The sequence below is a fragment of the Trachurus trachurus genome (genome assembly GCF_905171665.1).
Source record: "Trachurus trachurus genome assembly, chromosome: 16".
NCBI classification, from domain to species: domain Eukaryota; kingdom Metazoa; phylum Chordata; class Actinopteri; order Carangiformes; family Carangidae; genus Trachurus; species Trachurus trachurus.
This window is the reverse complement of record NC_139902.1, coordinates 19,990,447-20,015,634: the sequence shown is the minus strand read 5'-3', so window position 1 is coordinate 20,015,634 and position 25,188 is coordinate 19,990,447. Positions and strand designations below refer to the sequence as shown.

General features: G+C 40.7%; 1 protein-coding gene across 1 annotated transcript in view; it reads left to right on the top strand.

Moving 5' to 3' along the window:
- Positions 1 to 25,188, top strand: part of cdkal1 (CDK5 regulatory subunit associated protein 1-like 1) — a 231,426-nt gene that overhangs the window by 70,711 nt on the left and 135,527 nt on the right. The window contains exons 7-8 of the mRNA XM_083988904.1: positions 4,739 to 4,859; positions 22,197 to 22,300. Of these exons, the coding sequence (XP_083845030.1) occupies positions 4,739 to 4,859; positions 22,197 to 22,300 (225 nt within the window). The remainder of the gene's footprint in view (positions 1 to 4,738; positions 4,860 to 22,196; positions 22,301 to 25,188) is intronic.

Below are 25,188 nucleotides of genomic sequence, written 5' to 3'. Positions count from 1 at the left end.
GTTTACGCTGTATGCGTGTGTGTGTGTGTGTGTATCAGTGACTAGTTTTCACTGCAGGCCTCACTCTAATGAAGGACAGCTGAACTGAGGATTAATTTTACAATGTGTCATCAACCCTAAATCGTTTGGCTACACACGCACGCACTCACACGTGTTCGCGCTGGGGCACACACACACACACACACACACACACACACACACACACACACACACACACACACACACACACACACACACACACACACACACACACACACACACACACACACACACACTGACTTTTATTCCCCCTTTCTTCTATCTGATTTGCTCATTCTTTCCCTTTTCTTCCCTTTTCTACATCTTTCACCCGTTTCTCTTGAATCTTTTGATGTCTTCCCCTCCTCTTTTCGTCTTCCGTTCTACCCTCCTTCCCTCCCATTTTCTTCCCTCCTTCACCCCTCCATGGAAACTAATTTCCCCAGTATCATTACAGTTCTTTATGACCTCGTATAAACTGAGAACTGTTATTTCAGCTCGGAGGCCTGGGCATAAACCTTTAAGCTCTGGGATTTGCCTGTTGTAATGGCTACTAAAATACTGACTTCAATGAACTGCTAATAGATGCAGGTCTTTGCTGTACAAAAATTGCTTGCAGGTCTGTTTTCCACATGAGTACTGGTAAGCTTTTATGAGCTCGGTTCTTGAGGTGAGAGACTATTTCTTCTGGCTCAAAAAGAACTTAACAACTGTCTCTGTCTGTCTGTCTGTCTATCTATCGTTCTATCTATCTATCTGTCGTTCTATCTATTGTTCTATCATTCTATCTATCTATCGTTCTATCATATCTTAAAGCTCAAGGTGCTGCCTTTTGTAGATACCGGAGCATGTTTTTATACTTGTGATATCTCAGGTTGGGTTGTTGCTGAGTCTCACACATTACAACCACTGCCAGTATAAGTGATTTCGTTTTTGTTGTCACAACGCTTTTTTTAAATTCTTAGCTGTGCCAGATGTTGATTTCCTTGGTAACGCATGCTTGGCTTTATCATGTGTTTCCAACCTACTGGCAGATCTGTAAGATAATCACTCCTGACACCCCATGGATACACTATTTTTCAGCACACTCAACCAGATTTTAATATCTCCGATGCTCAGCAAACAAAAAACACGAGGACAATACAGACAAAATAAATATATATACTGTATATTCATTTTCAAGAATGTAATTATATAGAAACCCACAAAAAGGCTGGAAAATATGTTATTCATGTTTTCAATCATAAGTGAATGTTGACTTCTTCTGAAGTCTGATCTTTGAACCATTAATAAATATAGATACCCTTTGTCTTTATAGGGGTGTTTTTATGTCTTTATCTTTTTATTGGCCTACCAATATTGATCTTCTATCTCTGAGATGATGGCTTCAGATGATACTATTTCACCTGATATTCTTTTATCTTTAGAAACAGCTTGGATTTAGTGGGTGTGACAGAGAAACAGGGGGCAGAAAAGGTTAGACAGGCTAATGTATCTACTTAGCTACAGATCAGAGGCTATATTGTATCCATAACCTCCTGATCCTTATTTCACCAATATAAACAAACTGTGTGCGTGTGTCAGTGACATAGAATAGAAAGTGCTGAATAGAAAGAGACTGTAAGACAGGAGGAGGAGGAAATGAAGAGCAGGTATCAGAGACAAGTTGCTGCATACATATGCATTTGAAGTCATCTGAAGCTGTTCTGAACATTGTCTTTAATGCTCAGTGACCTCCCATCTGGAAGTGACAAATGTAAGTTCTGTAGTGTAGCTTGTCATTGTCAAGCATCAAAGCTCTGCATATGGCTTTTTAGTGCTCTTTTGAGATATTTGCATTAATAAGGCACTGTGTAGAATTGCCAAGTGATGTGTTTAATGTGTATCTGAGCCATTTCCCATCAAAATCAATTTTGCTAATGTTTGGCAAGAAAATAAAGTTTTTCCAAATACATTTGTACATGTCCAGTGACCTAATCTTTGAGAAGGATAAATGACAGGCATTATATTCCTCCTGTCCTGCTCATCTGCCACTTCTGTCCCCTCTTTCTAATATACCCCCATCCCCCTCAGTCCTGCCTGCTGCTTTACAATCAAACCAGGGAGCACAACAAGACCCACCACTTATGAGACATCAGACACAGGTCAATAGGTCGTCCTTTTAGCTCCCTACCTCTATGATCCAACCATCCATCTGGCTATCCTGTACATCTTTCATCTGTGATGTATTTTCTTCTATCATCATCCAACCATCCATCCATCAACCTTTCCATCCATCTATCCTTGCCTTCCCTCCCTCTTTTTCCCTAGCATGTTATGACGGCCCATTATGAGTGGATAGAAGGATTTATGTCGGTTTGTATTTATAAAGGAGAGAAAAGAACAAAGGAGAGAGAGATTGTAAAATCGCAGGGGGGAAAGGAGGAGACCAGTCAGTAACAAGAAAATGTGGTGCAGGGCGATGTGTGTCCCCCATGTCTAGGTGGGGTTGCCCATCACAGCAGTCGACCTCTCTAAACTCTGTAATTGAGATGACAAATAGAGCAGCTTCTTCGGTTTTCTTCAGCAACTCAAGTTAGCTATTTAATCTCTTGCTTCCCATTCACGGTCCCTCAGGCCCTGAAATTGAATTTGGCTTTGGGTACACTCCTGGAGTGATTCCATGCTGGTAGTGAGATTATTTTTTGGAGTCGTCGGTGACAGTCACATCAACAGGGGTCGTATGAAGTTTTAGAGGACAAAAAAAAGGAAATGTGGAGACGCAGCAGTTTTCTAGTTTTATGAGATTGATCAATCTCATCATTTGGAGAAAAAAAAACATCTAGAAATCCAGCAAATTACTAGTAATTGCGTCCTCCTGACAAGTCTGTGCATGCAATTAGATTTTTCCCAGAGTTAAAACTATCAGAAACAATGTATAACATCCAGTATCTGGAGAAAAATATGGAATTTAAAACCGCATTCAGCAGGTCTGAGGTAAAGCCAATTTACTGTCAAGCATTTTTTTCAGCCAGTGAAATTGCACATCGCCCATATGTACGTTTCAAGGTCTATTGTTCATTCTCAGCATGCTAGCTATTATGGTCAGACTTGCTCTGTGATAGCCGGCCACTTTGTGCACTGTAAAAAGTGGTTTCTTTTCATTTATAACATTCAGTGATTGGTCAACAGTTGGATATTTGAAATCATTCAGAGAAGATACGTTAGGTTCACATGTCATTTAAAATTGTAATTGTTGCATTAAGTTGTATGAATCAAGGTTAAAAAGGCAACTCAATTTTGATAAGTATTTACTTCAAGCCTTGGAGCATCATTATGTGGTTTAATGTATAGCTACTGAGTCATACAGTAGATATGCTGAATGAAACTGTGACACTTGGCTTTTAAAGGAAGTATTAGTGAATGGATGAAGTGATTGATCAATGAATAGATGGAGAGATAGTCACAGAGATGAGAGTATTAGAGAATATAATTTCAAATCCTTGTTTCATGACCAGTGATGCACGGCTAACTGGAGGAAGGGATGGCCAAACGTGAATCCAAATCCCAGCTGTTTTCCACGAGGGAAGTTTTCTCATCTTCTTGCTTGTACTGGGATATTACGACCAGTCACGCCTCACCAATTGGCTCTTTGTCCTCCTCTGGGGCAGATTGTCATTTTTATCTACCAATTGATAACCACGCTTCCTGCCCTGAGCCCACCCTCCCAGGAGACCCATGTAAAGCGGATGAAAACAGGAAGACAATTCCATCCCTCAGCGCCTCCATTCTGCACGTCTCTAGCTGGTAGCCTATTAGACGGCTGAAGAGGAGAGACTACTGCATCCCATTTCCACACACCAAAGGCTGGACATCATGAACTATTAGCTATTAGACTCAGCTGTGAATTCTCATTTGCATCCGTGACACAGCGATGTCCACTGTGTAGGATTGTTACAGTAAAAGATTAAATAACCGTCCTCATTTTGAAAATTCCCCTTTCCTTCCTATAATTCATTGCTTCTGTCTCTTTTCTGTAACTATCTTGGTAATGTCAGTGGAGTTTATTCCAGCAAGAATATTGTGTTCTTGCACAACTGCACAGTTTGTGTATTCAGATTTGTTCCTTATTGAATTTAGGTGCAACTGATGCCAGATTTTGGCGTATTTTGTTACTTCCTGCACAGCGAGAGCTGTTCATTTCTCTCCTGTAGGCATACCATTGTTGTGTGTCCTGATAGCTTCTCCGCCTTTTTCTATGCCCTGTTCACGCTACCATGATATTTATTGGATGGGCAAAGTTCAATTATGACTTTTATTTAGCTCTCAACATGGCATAACAGAAAACTTTCTGTTTGGTATAGTGTTGTGGGTGAGAGATTGTACGTATATCTGTGTTGTATGTTTAAGTGTGATTATAGTGTAAAAGAGAAGAGGTAATCAACCGATCTACACAGTCGACTTCACTTTTCTCCATCTATACCTTCTACTTGCAAAAAGAGTTTCAATGATTTCATCCTACTGCTTTTTAAGTTCAGGACATGAGGTTTTTGCACTTAAACACGGTAACTAATACAGTAGTTACTTGAATGTATTGATATTTAACATGAAAATGCTTAAACTGTATTTGTGCACCATAGGTCTGCATGGTGGTGTGTGTCCACATGTAAACAACAAAAAGACACCCACAGTTACTGTCTTTGAAAAGGTTTTCTAGTTAAATAATGTTTGTTGTTTTCAGGCCACTCAGTTCGTCTGTTGGGTCAGAAGAAAGATGGAGGCCGAAGGCTTGGAGGAGCTAGACTGGACCTGCCCAAGATCAGGAGGAACCCTCTAATCGAAATCATCTCCATTAACACTGGGTAGGACACAGATGCACTAACAGAAAACACGCCTCATGAAATATTCAGCCTTAGCTGTGAATTCAATTTCACTGCTTCCTCGCCATTCTGGTTTATGGCCTGTGTGTGTGTGTGTGTGTGTGTGTGTGTACGCACATGCCCTCTCCCTCTTTGCACAACCACTTAAACAGAGCCCCTCAGTGCTTCTAATTTTATCAATTTTGTTTTAGATGTAGCGGGGTGTGTACGTGTGTGTGTGTGTGCATATACTGCTATTTATTCTTCAAATGTAATCGAAACCCAACAGGTGTCTAGCCTTTTTTATCTCCTTAGCCTCCATTTGACACAGTTACAGATAGACCCCCTTCCATCAATGTTCCGTATTATACTGTTACAGTTTTGTTATCTTGACTGTTATGTCACTTGAAGAACCTGTTATGTGCAGTTTGGTTAGATTTTTACTATAAACAACTCACATTTACAGTGAAAACAGAAAATGCAGACAAATACTAAGGATGAATACGTACAGGCAGGCTTGACCAATTTCATCTGTATAGACAGAAAAGCACAAAGCTACACATACACAAGCACACACGCATACATCCGCACTTTTATGGGCTAATTTCATGTTGTTTACCGATCTGTGTGTCTGTACTGACCCATGTGCTGGATTCTCAGTGGGATAGTTACCGAGGGTTACGACAGACTAATTCCACTGTGCTGGGCCTCAGCTGATGATGATCTATCAGTCATCCTCTTGCACTCTTTCAAGGTCTATACATCGACGTACAAAATGAGGACATAAACAAGTTATAGACACACCACAATAGTGTCCTGTAGGACCAGAACTCTCTTGATTTGAATGATACTTGTTTATTCTTGCAGTTGTTGCTTTTGGGGACCTTTGGCCTTTTAACGAGCTAAGAAAATGAGCATGAACTGTCACTTACCACAGAAGTTGTAAACATTGATTAACAGTACAGCTTTTTTTGTGTGTTTGAATCTGCTGGGTACACGTGTCGCGGTCAGCAAGGGGGCCTCAGTATTTCACGGGAATTTCCATTAGTGTTTTTGAACCTTCTGGGCTAATTTCAGCGACGTTCCTGTCTCTGTAACACAGTGACCCACGGACAACAGGGGCTGTGACCTGTTCCCGGGTCCTGACCTATTATTTATTACTGCTATATTACCAGAGTAGGATTTTTTATGATTATTTCGGGGGTGATAGTAATGCAGTAGACGCTCTCACATTGTCGCAATAAATGTCATCCATTTATTTTTGCCTTAAAACACAGAGATCGCAAAAATACACATGATCAGGTCCATTATATTTTTTAATAATTCTGCTCTCATATTACATTTTTGTGTATCTCATGTGCCTAATAACACCATGTTATTACTATTTTCTGTTTTTCTCAATTTAAAAAGACAGCAAACGTTCTCCCATGACCACAGTCAACACAGAGTTGACTATGTTTGAGTTGTTTACTGCCAGCAGAGCGCATTGTTCTTTACTCTCGCCTCAAGCTTCTTGGACTCGACCTCATCTAATATGGCGAGAAAAACAACTGGTTCTGTTTTTCAGATTAACTGCCATTGTGGTGGACACCAAATTTGGTATATTCAAAAAGACAAAGCTGGTGGCCTGTGTTTAAAAATAAAAAGTTACAGTTTAGTACAACTGCTACTGTGTGCCAAGGTCGGCATAGGTTGATTATAAATAATTATCTGTCTCTCTCAGTGTCTCTGTCAGTCGGTCTTGGCCACTATCAAATCAAAATTGCAGTGTCTGTCTGGCTTTTTGTGCTACCTGACTGGGTTCCTGCCTAACTGACCCGTTTTATGTCTGTACGCTTTTGCCGGGCTTCAAACCTAGATGCTCCCATTCTTTCAGTTCTTCCATGTTGTGGTATGTATGTGCAGATGTCAATCCATTGCCATCCCTCTTCCAGCAGGGGGTCCATATCCAATCCAAATGAACTTGCCCTTGTTTTTCCAAACGCCGCAGCCTGGCTACAAATAAATCCCCTTGTTTTTACTCTTTCAACTGGAACTCTTTTAGGAGGCTCGGGGATTACATGAATATGTTCACTGGGTGAATTGGCTGTGGACAAATCTCTTCCAAATAAAAGTGTGGTTACTGAAAATCCAAGCTTAATGTGTGCTTTTGTGTGAATCGGTCACTCATTAGTGTCACTAATTTGACATGGTTCTCTTTATACACACACACACACACGTGTGTGTGTGTGTGCTTGGGAAAAGAGAATGCGCCCTTTATGCACGCTGTTTTTAGATGATCTGTTTTAAATATTCCTCTGAGGTAGTAGTGACATCATTGGTGACATTTGTCAGCTGATGAAACAGAGGGATCTTTGTCTGACACACACATGAACAACATCAGTTGCAGTTGTTCTCCAGACTGCCTCTGTGTCAGATGAGAACATCTGAAACTATTGATTTTTAGTGTGAGTGTGTGGCCTTTAATACTAGTTGCCAGTTTTTCTGTGTGTGGACATGTGGGATGCATTCATTTGAGCTCTCACTCTCTCTCCTTCTCTGTGTTTTCTTGCCAAGTGTCAATTTAATGTCATGTAGCCATGTTGGAGTCATTCCACAGGTTATCTGCAGTTCCTTGAAAAATCTTGAATGTCAAATAATCTCAGGGTCTAAAAACAAAATAAAATTAAGCTAATAGAATTTCCCATACAGTGCAGTGTTCAAACCCCCTCGTGTTTTCACGTTTGAATAGAGTGAAATATCTTTACAACTTCAGTCTACACTCAAAACCATTTGATGAAAAGAAAAAACTACAAAACACCTAGATTGGGGTATATTTACCCATGCTTCCTTGAAGAATTGTTGGAGTTCGGTCAAATTCTGTGGTGAGTGGCGATAGACTATTCAAGTCCATCCACAGATATTCTATTGTAATTAAGTCAGGACTCTGACTTGAGGTCACTCACTTTTCTGTCCTTAAACCACTGCATTGTTCTATTGGTGGTATGTTTAGGATCATTGTCATGTTGATAGTGAATGAAAGACCCAGCTTTTCCTCAAGAATTTGGGGGCACTCTGTCCATTTTCCCTTCATCCTGACCAACTGCCCAGTCCCTGCTGAGGAGAAACATCCCCACAACATAATGTTGCCACTGTGCTGTGCTGTGTTTGGTTTTTGCCAAACATGGTGCCAAAAAGTACAATCTTAGTCTCATCTGGCCATAAAATATTTTTCCACATGGTAACAGAATTATCCAGGTGTTTTGAGTAGCTTAAACAACATGGAGTGTGGCACATTTTTCAGAAAATGTTTCACAAAGGGTAAAGGTTTTGGCAGGGTACAGTGACTTTCTATAGGCACTGTAAGCTTAGGTGCATCCAGTTTCTCTTGATCCTCTCTGACATGTTTCCACCCCCACCTCTGTAATTTTTTTAATGGAAGAAATGTCGGACCATGGAGCTGACCACCCATTCAAACTGAGCTATCGGGGTCAAAGGTCCTTGGTAAAAGAAGTTAGTGAGACCCTGGTGATCTCTTGGCCGATTTTCAGAGATCCTTTGTGGAGATGGGTTAAACTACACGAAGGACAACCATTTCTTTGTATCATGTCGGGTTTCCTCCAGATATGACGCTCAGAATTTTGATTTTATCGCATCAGAGAATCTTGTTTCCTATCTGAAAGTCCTTAAAGTGTTTTTTTGCAAACCTTCACTGAGATTTAGTCTCTCCATTCTGTCATAAAGCCTAGATCACTGGAGTGGTGCAGGGATAGTTGTCCTGGAAGTTTCTCCCATCTCCACCCACAATCTCTGGGGTTAGAATAACCTTCAGGTTCTTGGTCTTCTCTGTTACCAAAGCCCAATAGCCAGTGCTAATGGATGAGCAGCTACTCAGACATCATTCTCTCAGTAGGGTTTATAAGGGCAATTGTGTGGACTTCTAGGACACACTGTGAAGCTGTGACTCTGTGTTTCCTGCAGAAATCATGGATTTACCAGATACCACAGAGTTCTTTTTTTAATTCATTCTTTTTGTCCCCCCCCCCCCAACAAAAAAACCTTAAAACCCTTATCCACTTTTGCTTCTGTCAACCATAGTCATCCATAGGATTCAAATTCATTCTTAAATAAAACCCATTTCCTCATTTCAAATTACTCTACATAGTGAATTTAGTCAGGGTCTAACAGATGAGCCTTCTCTTCCATTCCATTCACTTTATTAGTGCAAATCCTTACAACAGCTTGTTTCACCTGGGATTACCTATGAAAATTTAATTTCACGTTCAAATTGATTCACAATATTAGTTTCATTAAGTTGCATATTAATTTCATTTGTACCTATTAAAAGCTAAATTAGATTGACTTTTTTTCCCCTACCAAGTTAATTTTATCCCCATCAGAAAATAAATTCATCGAGTCCGGCTAGTCCTCAAATGCCCTCTGGCTTTGTATTAAAGGAACATTGTCAGGTTTCTCCTGGGCCATTAGCACAGTTATTTTGAGTCCTCTGTGCTTGACACATTAATGAGCCAAAGCTCTGATTGCTTCTTTGAAGGTTCACTCCAAAAGCAGCATGTTGCATCAGTATTGGTATCAGTTAGATAACAGTTTTGTTTCAATACATTAATATCTTGTTTGCACCTAGCAGTCACTTAAATCCAGTGAATGTTCATGAAGTTGTTTTTGAACAAGTGGCAATTTGAGTCAAAATCAATTATATTCAACCCATTTAATAAACGTACTTGTCATCATACAGTACTACAAAAATGATGTTACTGACATACATTGTTAGAAACATATTTTTTGTAATCTAATGACAAGTACGTTTATTCAATCCTAAATATTTTTTGGTAATTATTTCTTTCCACACTCATTTTCATCACCCTAAATAGACTGCCAGGCAGCATAATCACTCACTCTCTCTCTTTATCTGTGGCCTTGAATATCTGAAAAGTTAACAAGCCACTTAAGACAAACTGACACAAAGGTTCCTCAATCAAACAGAACCAATCACAGTTAGGGTTTTGGAGGAAGTTCAACAGCTTTTGATAAAGGAAAAGCTCTAAACCTTGGAAGTTTGGATTTGCAACAATGCGACAGAAAGCTTTTTCAAATGTTTTGGAAATGCGTATTCATTGGTCGGTAAGAGTGGTGAAGCAGTGGAGGGAATAGTTGTTGATGAATGAGAAGCATAAAAGAGAGAAATACTTGAAATACAGAATGTGCAGGTGTTTTTTTCTTACATGGGACTGGATCAGACATGGTTGATGCTACTCTTGCCTCTTATGTTGACTGAGGCAGCTGACGTCGGGCTTGTGCTCTGTAATTGTCTTATGATCCAGTCGCCAGCGTTTAGTTTTGGATGGCTTCTTACGTTATTCCTTCCATTGCTTCTTTTTACAAACTGATAAGCCTGAGGGTAGAGTTCATTTTTCATACTGTCTTGGACTGGAAAAAGACTTCTTGTCTTTCTAATGCTCTGTTTTGTGTCCCAGTTTAAGCACGCTTGACACTAGTGGGGGAGCCGGTTTGTGTGTTAGTATAGCCCTAGGCTATACTAAGAGTCCCCCCCCCCTCTCTCTCTCTCTCTCTCTCTCTCTCTCTCTCTCTCTCTCTCTCTCTCTCTCTCTCTCTCTCTCTCTCTCTCTCTCTCTCTCTCTCTCTCTCTCATCTCTCTGTGTGTGTGTGTAGTCATCAGCAACAGTAAAAGCCCTTTTGTGAGCACGTTGAATCATGAAGCTTCGGCATCATAAACAAGGAATTTACAGCCACTCAGTCAGAATGGGTCATTAAACTTGTGTGTGTATTTGTTGATGTGTCTGATTGTGTGAACCTTTGTCATTAAACTGGAGGCATTAAAAAAGCCCTTTGTCCCACTATTACAGCTCATTTCAATTCATTCCACTGTTTGTCTTTTGCATGTTCTCTATTTAGTCACATTTCTGGCAGCCTTAAACGCTGTTATTGTTATTACAATGTGCCAAAGTCAGGTGTTAATGGCCCTCTGCAGTAACCCCAACTCGACAACTAGCCTGTATCCTCCAGGCAGTAGACAGTGTAGCACAGAAGGAATAGGGAGTGGAAGTTTGCTTCCAGGTTTGACAGTTCTCTCAAACACACATTTACTGAGGAATTGCTGGAAGGATAACTGCTGTCTTGATGTTTGATTTCTGTGCTGGCAGCTCTAATATCACAAAAGATAGGTTATAATTTGAATTTGAACCAATGGATATGGAGCCTTGCACTTCTGTAAAAGTGTCTAATTTTGGCAAAATGAGTTAGATAAGCAAAAGGATGGATGGGGAATGTCCTGTTATTGTTATTTTATGGCAACTGAAGAATTAAATTTGTTTATTTGGGTGTTTTAGCTCTTTTCTCTGGAGTGGAAAAAGTCGCAAATGAGATCTTGAATCAACAAGGGAAAAAAACAGCATGACTCGACGATTAGTCGGCTAAAGGCAAAATCTGATGAATCACATTTGACTATGAAAATTCTTAGCCAGAGACACCCAAACATTTTTCATTGTAAAGTGCAACAATAATTTTACATAATACAACATACAAAAATAATACTGACCCCGAAGGCAATATCAGTGGCTGCCAAAATTATTATTTTTTATCTATTTATTCCCATTATATGATACTGTGAAAATACTCTGCTACCTTTAGTTGATATTTTCTTGTGCCTGCACATAATTCTTATTCAAATGCTTGTGGGGTTAAGCTTATGATAGGCCGACAAATAGAGATGCTTACATCCCTTGAATAGAAGCAAACATTGACGGATTTACTACATTATAAATTTCAGAAGTCTTGATTGTTGTCATGTAGGGCTGGAAATTTCTTGTTCTGAGCTACTGGCCTCACCCATCCAGGGAGTACAAAAGATAACCTTGGAGCCCATACACTATTTTATCCTCTTTCCTTTGTTTGGCTCCATCTATTCAGCCTCCCCTGTTTTCTTTTTTCACCTTCTGACACTAATAGTAACATATTTATCTACTTAACTGAAAGCTAATTTAATCTGGCCATTAAGCCATGCTGAATATTGCAAGAAGCCATTGTTGGAGTTTTGAAAGGATATTTAATACCTTTTTAAACATGAATGTTTTGGATGCTTCACTCAAGATACATGGTATTTAATCTTTTTGTGTGATTTTCTATTATATTTTTTCTGCCGTAGGCTACATTCATTTGAACAAGGATTTGAACCGGCTACTGGCGATTTCTCACAGACCTTTATCCCTGCCAAATCCTTGATTTCTACAATCAATAAGAATCACCATAGCAAAATCCACACACACACACAAACACGTGCACACACACAACAACACATCACACACACTATGCAAGCAAAGCTGACAGAGTGAAAAGTGTCTGCGTGCACTGCAAATTTGTTTATGTTAGCTGACGGACCCTTGCTGCTTGTTTCCTGTGATTTGCGTCTGGCTGCCACAACTTCTCCATCCACTCCTCAGGCCGACAAAGTAGAATAATAGGTGTTATCAACTGACCTTTACATAGAGTTGTGTTAACCATTGTGCCCAAGGTGTAGCGTTTACAGCTATAGCCAGCTCAGAGTAAGTAAATCTGGGGTCACAGACGTCTAGATGCACAGAAGAACAATACGGCTCAGAACAAGCAGCTCCAGGGTTTGGAGTTGGCTGTGAAGCGGCAACCACAGCAGCATGGTCTGCAGGTCTGAGGTACACATAACTTTGAAAAAAGAGGTTGTAATGACAGTATTGTATTGTTCTATGTAATAGTATTTTGCTGCAAATGGAGGGCGGAAATTAATATTTTTTAACTTTTGAATTGGCACTGAAAGTGAAGAAATAATGACTGAATACTGAGCCGCAGTCAAATTATTACAGTTGCTGCCATGTCTGAAGTTGCAATTGCACAAATCTGCTAGGGCTTTTAATTTGAAATAATAGATGAAGTGGTGATAGACATGGAGGTGTGACCTGGCTGAGACAACAGAGAGTTTTTACTGACCACGTTGTGTCTGTCTAGCAGCCCTCTTCCTGTACCTGTCATTCAGGGTGTGCATGCCCGTGCAGGGTGCATGGTCTGACTGAGAGCTCATATAACATGAACAACATACAATAGGCACTGACATGGCTTTCCCCTTTCCATGTTTTCTGTTATCTCTATCTCCCTGACAACCTTTTGTTTTCTACAGAAAAATCAAATCTCTTGTTTGTTCTCTTCTTCACAACCCCTTTTTTTTCCTCTACATTTCCAAACTGTCGCATCCTTTTAACTTTACAGTTTGTAACCATTGTTCAATACTCACTTAACTCTCTTACATTGACTATTATCATGCAGGCACTTTCCCATGCTTTTCAGAACGCAAATGGAAGCATTCAGCACCTGATAGTAGTGCTTCACTTTCTCTGTCCCAATCCTCTGCTGGTTTCTTTTCTTCGTTTGGAGATCAGTCGATCTCAGCACAATGTGTTCTGATGCCAGAGGCCTTGTCATGGCAGGGTAAAAAAGACACAGCACAGCTCATTGGTGACATACCTTATATTAAAGAAGAAAATCACTAAAGAATTGTAGTGTCAGGATAAGAGTAGAGGAGCCATTTCTGCAGATAAAAGTCTCAGCTTGAAAGAGAAAGTGGAATGTGGTACATAGAGGAAGAGGGGGAGAGATGGGAAGTCATTAGCTGGGTTAAAAGCAAATTGAATCAGGCCCCTCTGTATATGCTCTTTTGTAATTTGAATTTCTTTGGCAGCTGCGATGAGGAAGGGGATAAAGCCTGAGAGAATAAGGACGCAGTTTTTGCACAAGATTCTGCAGAAAGGCACATAAGGATTCTCTCCTTTTTCCTCTTTTTTCCCCCTCTACATACACACTAATAATCACAGCAGGCATATCTGCTCCAGCTTGAAACTCCCATTCAGAGTGTAATATCCACCAGCGGGGTTCATGCGATATTCGCCACAGATACTGACGGGTGATAAATTAAAAATGCTGAGCAGGCTCAGTTGATTCTGATTTTGGATCAAGATGGCAAGTGGCAAGTACCTTTTTGAAAGAGAGTTCATTGTTGGGGCATGGATGGCAGGAGGAACAGTGACTTCTGTGACATCTGCATATAAATCTGTGGGAAAGCCATCAGTAAATAGGGTCGGAACTGTGGCTGACAGCGCTCATTTGATGACTGTGATGCTCGTGCATTGGCGTGATGTGTAAGAGCACCTCTTCCACAGAATTTCATATTTTTCTGGCATGGCTTTTGACCACTTGGCCCCTTAGAGGGAAGGCTCAGTGCAAATCAATATGAAATCTTTCCTTAATCCCATGATGAAACATTTCTATCCTCAAGATAGTGGTCTCTTCCAGGGCACGAGGGGTCACTGACTGGAGTGATGAGTGTGAAAATGATATGACTCACCTGATGTGGACCAATGTGGTAGACGGTGCTTTCCACCATCACCATCATCATCAAAACACCAAATGGGGGAGAAACTCTTAGAAGAATTGCCTTTATCCCTCCAGTAGAATTCAGAGACTTGAAGAATCAGTGCACATTGAAGCTGCTCTGGTGGCGCAGGGAGGAACATGATCATATGAGGAGTGAAGATGCTATGGTTTTTCCTTTAATTTGCCACCCGTCTGTAAGTTGTCTGTATCTCTACCGCATCTTAAAAGCAGAGACTCGAGCCACGTTACGCTGTTCTACTCGACTGCCTTTTCATTTTGTTCATCATTGGTCAATGATCTCATCTTTTCTCTTCTGTGTTGTTTTTCTCCCTGAGGAGCAGAAGTGAAAACACATCATGTGAAGCAGCAACAAAAGCGGGCGGAAATGTGCTTCGGAAAAGTGGAGTTACAGAGGGAGTGAAGGGTGTTTATGCAAGGGTTTCTGATCACGTTCATACTGTGGATTGTTCAGGATTGTGGGAATGCATGGATGCACAATGCATTCACAAATTCTTTTGATTTTGCACCTAAACACACGTACAACACATAGAAACGCACACCTCCACAAAGGAATTCCCATTCTCTTTTTCTATTTTGTTCCTGACACACACACACAGTCATAGGCAGGCTCTCTCTCTCTCTCTCTCTCTCTCACACACACACACACACACACACACACACACACACACACACACACACACACACACACACACACACACACACCTTATAGATATGTACCACGGTGGCCTTTCCTGCTGTTTATCAAACCAATGTATGGGTAGTTTTCAGCTCCACTGGTCTGAACATATTATTCCATTTCCCTCTTTCCCACTGCTTAACACACAAACACGCAACTACATGCACAAACACACACACACGCACACACACACATGCATGCATGCTCCCTTAACTGTTTTCCCCACTCACTCACCAGGAGAGAGTCTGCTGCCCCGCAGTAAATCCAAAAGATTGATGTGTCTCCTTGGACAAAATGAGATTGTGTGTCATTACAAGGCATTACACTACAGAACCCCTGAGTAACTGAATTAGCCCTAGTGTGCCACAGGAAAACGCAGCACACACACACACACACACACACATGCACACACGCACACACGCACACTTATCATTGAACAGACTATTTGCACAAAGTTTTCTTTCCTAGAGGTAAATGGTCCACAGTTGTCAGACAGAAACATTAACCCAGAGATTACGCTTTCTATCTGTGACTCACACGTAATGCATGTCCTCTTTTCCAGGGGACAGAGTAATTGGTAACGTAATCTTAAGTAATGTTATAATGTTTGATGACCCTGAGACCGCAGATGCTGCGCGATGGCTGGTACCCGAGCCATCTTCACGGTGCCTTTCAATCTCTCAGGGAGGCCACATCATTAGCTGCACAATCATTTTTCATCTCGTGATTTGTTACCTGTTGCGAAAACAAATAAGGACAATGGTACAGCATTGTTACCTGCTGCTCAGATTTCACTCAAATTGAGCTTGACCCTGCTGTGGATTTTGCAGTGCACAATAACAGCTGACCAAGACTTTCTGAAGATGAAAAAAAAAAAAGATAAAAAGCTACCTGAAATGATGCCATAATCACATGAGTGGCTCTGTCTTGCTTTATGTACAAACAGCGGTACAAACAGATATTAGGGAAGAAGAGGGATATGACAAGCACTAGGGTTCTCACATTTTGTCGTAATTTTATTTATTTTGACATGAGCAGTTTTGGTGTTGTTTGTTGGTGATTATTTGTTGTTTTGTTAATGTAAAAAATCAACAACAAAAAAACAGGATACACAGGAAGTAAGATAACCTAGTACTAAGGTACTACTGTAAGTGGAGAAGGGATAGGAATTAATAAAATAATGCTCCTTCCTAATCCCTTTCAAACATGCAACGCAGTGTATCAACTAAAGTGCTTCAAGTGTGATATATATATCATTCACATGTTTGAAATAAAGCCTTCATTCAACCATGTGCATGCTAGTGATCTCAACCTCAGCTGCACCTTTGCACCAAGCTCTGCCGATCATGGGTAGTATAATGTGTGCGCTAATCCCTATGAAGTAGGTCCTCAGTTAACCAAGCAGTGAGCTGGATCACAGAGATTCAACAGATCCGTAATGTTGTTGATGTGAGATGTGAAAATACTTCATTTGGTAGAATTTGTAGAAGATCTAATTAAGGCATCAGTGACTGTGTGAGGTGTTCAGGTGTTGTTAGTCACACATGTGGCCAGAGACTCTGTAAAGTTGTCACTCAGCCAAGCATTAACCTAACCCGTTGGTAATGCAGTTGTTTATAAAGTCATTGTGAGCAAGTCAGCCAGTATTTTTCTCAGTCAGGTTGTCTGCCAGTGGAGGAATCTATTAGTGAGTAGTAAGTGAGTAACACAGTGAAGTGGCCAGTGGGTTGGGAGCAGGTGAGATAATGAGCTGGCCGAGCAGTGAACCAGTTGCAGCTCTGACTTAAGATCAGATCTTCCACCACTGTGACTGGCTTTATCAATTGTCTGGTGGTTCAATAATAAGCAAACATCTTAACATTATTGTCCAGTAACAATGGGGCGACTGATCTAGTACAAACACAGTGTCTTGAGGTCTATCGACAGACAAAACAAGAAGTTGGGGAAAAACAGCCATGGTTCCTTTGTAGACATGGACTTGTGGTTTCACACACAAGCACATGCTCTCACTCACACACACGTGCTTGTCTCTCCCCAGTCAAAACAACAAGCAAGGCTGCTGTAGTAGTTACAGAAATGTAAGGTCAGCATGTGACACTTTTTGTAAAAAAAAAAACACACACTCAACAAATACACAGAGCTGTTTCAGTGTGCAGTATTGGGAACACGAGACTAAATAACAGAATCCAAGAGGTCAGACACAAAGGCTGAATTGAACACTGAGAGGAATGGGCCCCAGCTGCATTAGGACACACTGGCCTATTCACAGATGAAAGAAAACACACACGCGCACACACGCAAAATATCCAACACAAAAATCCAAAAACAATATCACTTGAGACTGTTTCAGTGTGAACTTCTGATTGTAAAAGGTTTCAGACACGTTGTTTTGTGGTCTGAACCAGCTATACTGGTCAATGGGCCATCTCTTAAAAAGAAAAAAGAAAAAAAAAATCACAGGATAAATGTCGAGTTCACACAAATTTTAACTTTAAAACATCCGCAAAATTCTTTTGAAATCCTCTATGTTTGTTGAATAAAACCCAATGTGTGAGTTTTTACCTAAGAAGGTCGGTTAAATGTGCAATATGGAGATTTATCAAGTAACACGACACACTACTTGTGCAAGTTTTTTGCACAAAGAGATGTTATATATCACCGCCACCCACAGTATCATCTAATTACATTGCCAAAGGGCCGACATTCATATTCTTTTCTTAATATTATAAAGAAAGTTTCTGCTGTTGCTCCTCACACAGCTGTACTTATTTGCTTTTATTACTTGAGTAAGCTCAGTTTCAACTTAATAAACACCATATTTCTTTGCCTAAATAGTGAGCCAAAAAGATTAAGCTCAAAAAGCTGTAAGCACTGAAATGTATGTTTCATCCCAAATCCTGATCATGGTTTAAAATTAGAACCCCTAATAAGATATAAGACGTAAGGAATATCATTTTTATCCATGTCCCACAAGATCAGTGGTGTGCAGAGTTCCCATGCAACTTGAACACAACCAGGCTTATACTCACAACTGTGTATCAAGGCTAAATTGAGTTTAGTTGCCAACCTTTCTCTGAATAACTAATCATCCCCTATTCATCCGCCCTAATAGGTCTTTACTCCATTGTGTCAACATTCTTTGTTCCTTGACTCCACATTATTTTGCAACCTCCACTTTGACTTTGAGATGACACTAATAGTAAACTTACAGACTCAAGGCTTTGTTCACTCGTATAATAGCAGTTTTACGATTTTGTTTGCTCATATACCCACTCCACCTCTCTCCCAGACTCAACAATAAGTGCAATGAATAATCTTGCTTTCCAGTTTGTGAAGCGCTCAGACTTCCCTGCACAGTTTAGGCTTTGTTTTTATAATTGCATCTTCAAGCTGACACAATACAAAACCCCCACAAACATGCACGCGCGCACACACGCAAGCAGCTCACATACAGGAAGAGAGAGGGAGCGAGAGATTAATGCACACATGGTTTGATTTGTTTATGCATAGAGAATCTTTCTAATGTGTAGACCATAAATGCTTATCATTGAGAAAAACCCTTTCCTGCTCAACTCTCTCCCAGTCTGCCTCTTTAAGAGGCTGCACAAGGGAGCTTCTCCAAAGGGAATTATTCTGCATGTGTGTGTCGGAGCATATATGTGTGTGGATGGAGGTTCACAAATGTATAGAGAAACCTCAGGGCTTTCCTTTCTTTGTTACCTTTTCAAGGCAGCAACCACACAATAGTCTCTCTCACGCTCTCTCTCACACTTGCAGACACACTGGGGAGGTAGCCTCTCTCATTGTAACACATTGATGAACTACACTGTTGTCAGGTACAACAGCTACCTCTGTGGTTTAATTAACTGGGACAAAACAGGAGGGTGGGAGGACAGAAACAAAGGAGGGAGAGGATGGAAGCTTGATAATGAGGAGAAAATATTTGGTTTTCATACTAAAAGTATTTCTCCTTTACAGTGTGGAGTGTTGATATTCAGCGGCAACAGTTCAGTTTATTTCAGCTTCTCTTCTCTTCTCTTCTCTTCTCTTCTCTTCTCTTCTCTTCTCTTCTCTTCTCTTCTCTTCTCTTCTCTTCTCTTCTCTTCTCTTCTCTTCTCTTCTCTTCTCTTCTCTTCTCTTCTCTTCTCTTCTCTTCTCTTCTCTTCTCTCCTTCCCCACCATGTGTGTCTTCCAGAAAGAGTGACACGGCTCCTCTCCTTCAGTCACAGTTAGTCTGAAGGTGCTGACTAGTTGTCTCAGTCTGTTTAGCCTGATTGAGAGGTCGAAACTGCTAATGCGTTGTTGTGATACTGGACGAATGTTCAGCAGCAGGAGCAACAGCACACACAAACGGGCACATGAACCCACATACACATAATTGATGCAAACACACATATGCACACACTCGCACATACACACACACACACACACACACACAAACAGGCCACTGACTGTCTCTTGAGATTAATGTTGGTGTGATCCACTCAGCTGGGCCTGATCACATTAAGATGGATGGACCCCCTGGTGGTATAAGTGTGTGTGTGTGTGTGTGTGCACGCATGCAGGGCCCCATCTGTCTGTGTTTTCTCCGCAGCTAGGTCCTGTGACCTAGCTGCCATCTTTAGTGCCCTCAACTAGGATAAGCAATACCCTGAGAGGGAGAGATGGATGGATTTTTTTCATGGTGACATTAAAAAATGCTCTCGGCGTTTCAGATGTGTTTCAAAATGATTATAAAGATATTGTAGGGCGGTCAGTGGGTTCTTAATGAAGATGTTGCATGGTCCAGTAAGTGGAGTGAGACAGAGGGCCCAAAGGCCTACGGGTTCCTCGTACACTAATCAAAAACAGGACTGGCGCCTTTTAATAATTAATCAAAATGTTCCATATACTGCGTCCTGCATCGCTGCTTTGACAGTGCTTTGGTTCTGCTCTGCAGCCAACTGTAGTGGACTGTGGGAAAACTTGACATCATCTCAATGTTGCAATCCACTGTCTGAATATGAACAGTTAATAGAATTAAGAAACAAATCCATGCTTTAAGAAATGCTATTTCATTTTTAATTGTATATTTACCATTGGGTTTTATAACATTTTCTTTGAATCATGGTGTCTTTGTACATTCCGCAATGTAATTTTCTCTGAAATGCTTCTCTCACCTTGATCTGCAGTGTCTCACCCTACTATTCCCATAGCCATTATCAATAGTAGTCTTCAGTCAGTGCGTAGGGGAGACTTTGAAAGTTTCTCCACTACTTTGTTGCCTTGGCATGACCCATCCTGGGTGGATGTTGGATACTGTATTGATTGTAGAGCCCTGAGGCTAGCATGTCATTTGGCAAATGCATCCAAGTCCAAGCCAAACTTGGACTTGGACATTGTACTTTGAGTAATACTTCTAAGAAAATGTTAAACTTGGTCAAAGTGGTGCTCTAGAATGACATACAGTAGAACGGTTTTACAAACTCATCCTGTGTACAAGACAATTGTTTCTTCAGTCCAGCAGGAGTTCTGTGTTGTTTGCCAGTTTTTCGCTTCAGGGGAATCCCTGTTATTTCTCCATGAGTCTGTCATGGACAGATACAGGGTTTACGCTTGTTATCTGCAACAGTCTGATTTCCTAGCCTCATACTAGCTGCCTTACATCACAGCATTTGATGGTTATTAATCACTGGTAAGATGTTTTCGTCATTGTGCTTGGGTGTATAAATCCCACAGCAAACCAATTTCAACATTGAGACACATTTTGTTAAAGAGGCGTTTCATCTTTCTTCTGTGTCAAAAGCTAGCATTAGTAGTGCTGCGTTAATAGATGGTCATGTTGTTTTCTTTGTGAGTGTAGCTGGGCCGTGGTCTTCTGTTAGTCACAGTTTGGTTAGTATGGAGTTTTTAGTGAAAACACCACTTGGCATGCTGCACTCTATCAGTGAGACATTTTTAGTGCTTTTACATCTCTGTTGGTATAGACTTGGCAAGTGTGGCTCCATTGACAATTCAGCTCTTATATGGCAGTGTTGAAATCACCCTCAGCTGAGTTAGACAGAAAACTGGAACCAACAAATCTTGAAGATTAACTTACCGAGCTCACTTTTTTTGCACCACACTGGAACATGTGGAGAAAGGGTGATAAATAATGGTGAGGGAATAAATTATATTCATAATATGATATACTGGATGAGTTTGCTCAGTCTCAGTCTTATTTTTTCCCTTAGAAATATTTTGATCCCCACAAACACACACATTTACCTAATTATAGCAGTTTACGTGTGTTCGCTCAACAGTGTGTTCCAGCAACAACATCACCAAGAACTAACGAAGAGCAGAACAGTGAAGCCAAAAGTGAAATAATGAGTGAAAAGAAACGACCGTGGTAACAACAGCGTATATTTTTACCCACTGTGACAAATTGGAGGTCAGAAATGAAGCCTTAATGGAATAAATAGAAAAAAGTCCTACTAACAGGGGCCTTCATTATTCTTTTGAGTAGTGGTTTACAGACAACTTGTAAAGAAAAGCCCCTTCATGCTAAATAAAGACCTCTCCAGACTTTGTACCATACAGTGTGTCTGGATCTGCTGTGAGAGGGAATTGCTCCCCCTTTTTTCCCCCTGTACTATTTTGTTTCTTTAATTTTATTTTTCTGCTTCACAGTCTTGCTCTCTCCCTTTTGCAGTCAATTTGAATTAAGCGTCTCTACTTTTAGTAAAACAAAACAATGTATTGAGTCTAATCTTTCCACAGCTTGCCTCAGTCAGAGAGACAGCTGTCCACGGTTATTTTGGAGCTAGCTGGAGTCCTTATAAACTGTTTGGAGACAAAAGGACAGTTTTGACTCCCTGCTTTCTTCTCCTGCCTCTCCTCTATTGGGAGAGTGTGCATGAAAAGATTTCATTAAAATATTAAAAAGTCTCTTGTGTGTATCTGTTTACTCACCATGCTCGTCTGGGTCCTTTTGTTTTTCCACATGTCAGTTAAGTCGATTCAAGTGAATCGGGTGTTTGTTGCTGGATTGGTCACTCTCAAGATGTTATATTGTAAATAATTGACAATGTCTAACTCTGTCATTTCGAAAATACCCAAATGAATCATCGGACACAAATCATTTTCTTGCTTAGTTTGTCAGCCCAAACAAGAATCAAACGTTTGAAATAAGAATAAAAAAAGTTCAATAACATTTTCTATCTTGTTTTGAATTGCCTCCATCTCTTTTTCTCTGTGTCTCCGTTTAGGTGTTTGAATGCATGTACCTACTGTAAGACTAAGCATGCCAGAGGAGACTTGGCCAGCTATCCCATCGAGGAACTAGTGGAGAGAGCCAGACAGTCTTTCCAGGGTGAGTACACTATCTCTCTCGCACACAGACACACACACGGACACACACACGGACACACAATCACACAATCACACAATCACAGCAGGACTGAATTAAAGTGTTTCTTTGCTGCATCACTTCAAAAATCTGCTCCCAAAGAAGAAACATCACTGAATGTCCAGTGAGTAGGTGATTGATTACGATCAATATATTTAATGCTTATAAGTCTGTTGAAGTGGAGCCACTGCTGTTGGTTTATTGAAGGTGCCTATATCCGATTACTCGTTCTTGGTGAGTGTACAGTGGTTGATTTGGAGTGCCCCTGATTAAAGCAGCACCAAGCAGTTCTTGGTGCTGCTGTTAATTAAGTCTGCAAGTTTTATGTCACTTGCAAGTCAGTTTGCATATGTGAGGTGTGTGTATATGCGTGCATGTCCGTGTGTGTTTGTGTGTCTGTCCTATTAAGGGGGGAAGGCTTTAGTAACACATGTTGATGTTTTTGTTCATGGGTAGAGGGTCCAGCCAGTTGGCTCTACTTCGATGCCAGATGAACAGCTGTTGTGCCCTGGCATCTGTTCCTTGAGAGTAGACTCCCAGAATCCCCAAATGCACAGCAGGCCATGCGTCTATTAGAGCCCCAGACGGGTCAGTCAAGGGCAAATCTACATATTGATATCAGAAATCCCCAGTTCCATTCAATATATTTAGTATTAGTATCTATTTGTGACGTTTGTATTGGCATAGCCTGTTTGTTTTCCGAATGTTATCAATCTGGTGTTAAGTCTAGAGTCTTGTGTTGCTTCTGTATCTGTAAACAGACACTGAAGATTCACGGTAATATCTTTTGCAACCCACTCCCCTCCTATTCTCTCCAAACCTCCTAGCCTTATTCATGTCAAATGTTGCATTTGGGGTCTTTATGCCCAGAGAATAATAAACTAAGGTCAGTTGTCTCATCAAATTAACATTTAATTGTTCATGCACATAATTAAAATGTAGTTCAACCCGAGAATTTGACCATGAATGTTTTAGAAGAGCTTTTAAATCCTGATCAAATCGCAGCTCGTTTATCTGACGGCTTTCAAAGGCAGGAAGATCTTCAAAACCCAGTATGTTACCTCATCTATGTCACATTAGTTAGATAATATGTTTCTTCATTTTAGAACCTGAATGTGTGTATTCAATGCATGTGTAGGCATTCAATTGTATACCCGCATGTACTCACATCATGTACATGTACTCTCATAGCCACCACTTGTTGGACAAAGGTGCTGTGGGAGCCTTCTTAAAAAAAGATTCAGCTGGTCAGCAGACAATTTTTTAATGACAAACTGCAGCAGCAAATTCACATTATTGTTTTGACAACAAACTCTTTTCATGTTTGGTTTTTCTGACATAACTTTTGAAGGCGATGCCTCGAGGTGATGGGATTAATTTGGTGCAATGACAGACTTTTAAAAATCATGATTTGTGGTAACCATGTTGCCACTGCTTCTGCTACAGCCTTAGTTTGTGTTTGAGCTGACAGAGGCATTGAATCCAAAAATACACAAGATAGGCTACTGTGTGGCTGTGTTCATAGAGGCAAGTTCAAAGAGAAAGTGAGCACACTCCTTACACGTTTCAGCGCTGAAGAAAGCTGTGTTGCTATGACTGCTGGCTTTCTGTGTTTTTTCAGTGTTCATAGAGGCAGCAGGAAGAAATTGAAATATTGACCTGGTAGCCTAGTGTGAGGGTTTAACAGATGTAGAAGACGGTGGTTTGAATACTTCTGTGGCACGACTTTACAACTCACCCACGCTGCAAAGCAGCCGTCCTCTGACATGGATAAGAAGTTTGGAATTTTTTGAGTCAGTGCTATTGTCTGGCTCAGCACAGCCTCAGTTTATGTCTGCAAAATGAAAAAGCAAGAGTATACCCTTGACAAGGACATGGTTTTCTAAATCCCTTCCAGAACTTTTTAAAACAGCTGCATCCATGCCACTGCAGTGCCCGGGGGTGGGCAGTCAAGGGCAAACTCACCAGCTGCTTGAACCTTGATGTGTGTGTGTGTGTTTGCATGTTTGTGTGTTTTTGCATGTGCATGTGAGATGTGGGTGACAGTGCAGGGTAAAGATACACCTGCCTTTTAGACTTGGTTGAGCGAAGTGCAAGAAATAGTGATAAGAGTGTTTTGCGACCCACACTACTGCACCTGTATTACTGCCCAGTGATATAAACATTCGCCTTGGGTGCTGCACTGGAAAATTCAGTTAGAGCCTCTATGGCAGCCACAGTTGATATTTATTAAGTGAGTGAATAGATAAATGAATATGTTAACCAGTTACCAAGATTAACTCTGGTGGTGCTGGTTGAGGTGTAGAATAAATAGCAGAAACTTCAGTCTGGAGGTCAAATATAGAGGGTCTGCGTACGTGTATGGAGTCCGTTAAAACGCAGGAAGCATGAGTGTCAGAGACGGTTAGTTGTTTTCAAAACAGAGAAAGAGGAAGCTGGAGGTTACCGCCTGTCATGATTTACAGACAGTTGGAAATAAGACAGAGACAGAGATGGGTAATGAGAGTGAAGAGAGATGAGGTTTCACTGTCAACCCACCGTTTTCCGTGGTGGATACAGTCAAAAAAAGAAAAGAAAGGGAATCCAATTCTGTGAACTTTAAAAAAAACCTTTTGTACTTCCTGGTCAGTTTTTTACTCATCATCTCACATAAACATACATGTAAAGGTTTAATGCCCGATGGAAACACTGTAAAACGCTGTCTTCCATCCTGGTTTCCTGATTCTTGTCAACAATTGTTTGACACACACACACACACACACACACACACACACACACACACACACACACACACACACACACACACACACACACACACACACACACACACACACACACACACACACACACAC